This window comes from Mustela nigripes, chromosome X (assembly GCF_022355385.1).
Source record: "Mustela nigripes isolate SB6536 chromosome X, MUSNIG.SB6536, whole genome shotgun sequence".
Lineage (NCBI taxonomy): Eukaryota > Metazoa > Chordata > Mammalia > Carnivora > Mustelidae > Mustela > Mustela nigripes.
This window is the reverse complement of record NC_081575.1, coordinates 2084543-2086821: the sequence shown is the minus strand read 5'-3', so window position 1 is coordinate 2086821 and position 2279 is coordinate 2084543. Positions and strand designations below refer to the sequence as shown.

At 52.1% G+C, this 2279-nt stretch overlaps 1 protein-coding gene across 1 annotated transcript in view; it reads right to left on the bottom strand.

The window, feature by feature from the left end:
- PNMA6E (PNMA family member 6E) overlaps positions 1-317 on the bottom strand; it is a 2663-nt gene extending 2346 nt beyond the window's left edge. Inside the window, exon 1 of the mRNA XM_059385921.1 lies at positions 12-317. Coding sequence (XP_059241904.1) covers positions 12-317 — 306 coding nt within the window. The remainder of the gene's footprint in view (positions 1-11) is intronic.
- Positions 318-2279: the final 1962 nt, after the last annotated feature.

Below are 2279 nucleotides of genomic sequence, written 5' to 3'. Positions count from 1 at the left end.
GGTCTATCCTGTGACTCTGAATCAGGGGCCTGGGGCAGAAAGACCACAGGCCAGGGTCCTCCTTCGCCTGGTATCTGTCGAGGGATCAAACTTCGGTTTAAATACTGAGGAAACTCGACCAAGGCGACCTTGCATCCAAGCTCCTTTCTGAACACTTTGCCCAGCAGTCGGTACCTGCCCAGGGGCCACAGGGCAGCGTGCACGGCCTCCTGGAATTCCTGGTCCCCGCAGTCATCAGGGATGCCCAGGATGAGCAGGGAACGGTGTGCGTTCACACCCATCCACCTGCACCAGTCAAGCAGCATTGCCAGTGGCATCGCCATTGCTGAGAACCTGAGGGTGGAGAGAAATGACTAGATAGGGGCACACAGACGGTCACAATGTGAGCCTCAGCCGTGGGTTTCAAGGGGTGAGAGATATGTTCATACCTACCATACCATAGGCTACCCTACTACATAGTCAAAGCCTCACGTCCTTTGCAGTGGTGCCCTCGAGTGCTTCCACTCCGCATTTTGAGTTTAGAAAATTTTTGTGATGATACATTAGTTTATTTACCAGACATAGGCCTAGTCCAATTTTCTATTCTTTCTGATATCACTTTAAGAAAGGTGGTTTTTAAGGACGCCTGGGGGCCTCAGTCAGTGAAGGGTTTGCCTTCGGCTCAGGTCCTGATCCCACAGTGCTGGGATCAAGTCCCGCATCGTGCTCCTTGCTCAACAGGGAGGCTGCTTCTCCCTCTGCTGTCCCCTCTCCCTACTTGTGTGTGTGTGCATGCGTGCATCACAAATAAATAAAATCTTAAAAAAATAAGGAAGTTCCTCTCCCCCAGAAATAAGTCAAGTATTCAAATTTTTGGCATTATTTTTTCCAAAATATTCCCTGCATTATCTTTTTAATGTCTGTCTCATCTATAGCAATAACACTCTTCCATTCCTGATGTTGGTAATAAGTATTCCTTCCCTTTTTTCTTGATTAGTCTCACTAAGGCTTTATCAGTTTTGTTTCTCCTTTAAAAAAATGTATGGCTCTGTTAAATATCTACAATTTGCTTTCTACTACTGATTTCTTCTTTTAGCTGTAACATTTTTTCAGCCAATTCATTTTACATTTAGTTCACTCTTTTTTTTTTAAGTTTCTTTAAATGGACCATTGGGTCACTGATTTTATGCCTTTCTTTTCTAATGCACCTACTTAGGAGTAAAACATTTTCTGCTGATTGTTTCTTTAGCTGCCTCACTAACTTGGGTAAGTTGTATTTTTTAAATTAATCAGTTTGAAATATTTTCTAAGTTTCTTCGGTTTCCTTCTTTGAGCCATGGGTTTCCAAATATTTGTTGTTATTATTATTAATGTTATTTTATAAAAGATTCTATCTGAGAGAGGCAGCACGTGCACGAGTGAGCAGCAAGAGGGGGAGGGCAGAGAGAGAAGCCAACTCCCAGCACAGGGTGCACGCTTAGCCAACCGAGCCACCCAGGCGCCCCTATAATTCTTAATTTTAAATCAAATTCCGTAAGACCAAAGAACTTATTATGCAAAAGCACAATCCTTTAAAATTTCTGGAGACTTTTTTATGGCCCAGCATACACTGTATGTGGGTGGAAGGGAACGAGACTTTACGTTCTGTGGAGGACAAGGTTTTGCAACTCCCCCTGCTGGAATCCGTCCGCCATTTCGCGCAGAAGCGGGCAAAGCCACTTCCTGAGCCCCGCACGTGCTCAGCTGCCGGCCCCACGTGCCCGCGCATCCACCTCCCCTCGGCGAGGCGCGCCGTGCTGTTTGCGCAGGCGCAGAGCGTCCTCGGGGCCACGCCCGAACCGACCGGTAGAGCCCGCAGAGCCTAAGGCAAGCAGGGCGCCCGCACGGGCTGAGACGGCAGCCTCCGGCTCCACGACCTCGCCACGCCCGCGAGCTCTGCCTTCTCCCAGGAAGACTCCCCTCCCACACTCTCCACAGCCACAGCCCATCACCGTTCCTGGGCTCCCACCCAAGCGAAGCGCCCTCCCGAGGGGCGCATCCGCGCCGGCAGCGGCCCGCCCGCTAGCCTCTGGCCTCCCCCCACACGACGCAGTTCCCTCCCCCAGCAGCGCCGGCAGCGGTGGGGGCGCCTTCCCCGTACCCCCCCCCCGCCCCGCCGCCCGGTTCCTGTCAGGGGCAGTTGGCGTGCTCGCCTCCCGGCTCCCCCCAGCCCCGTCGCTCCCTCCGGACTCTCCGGCACGCCCACTCTCCGCGAGGGGGGCTCCCCCTCCCCCACAGAGCAGCCGTTAGCCCTCCCGCGG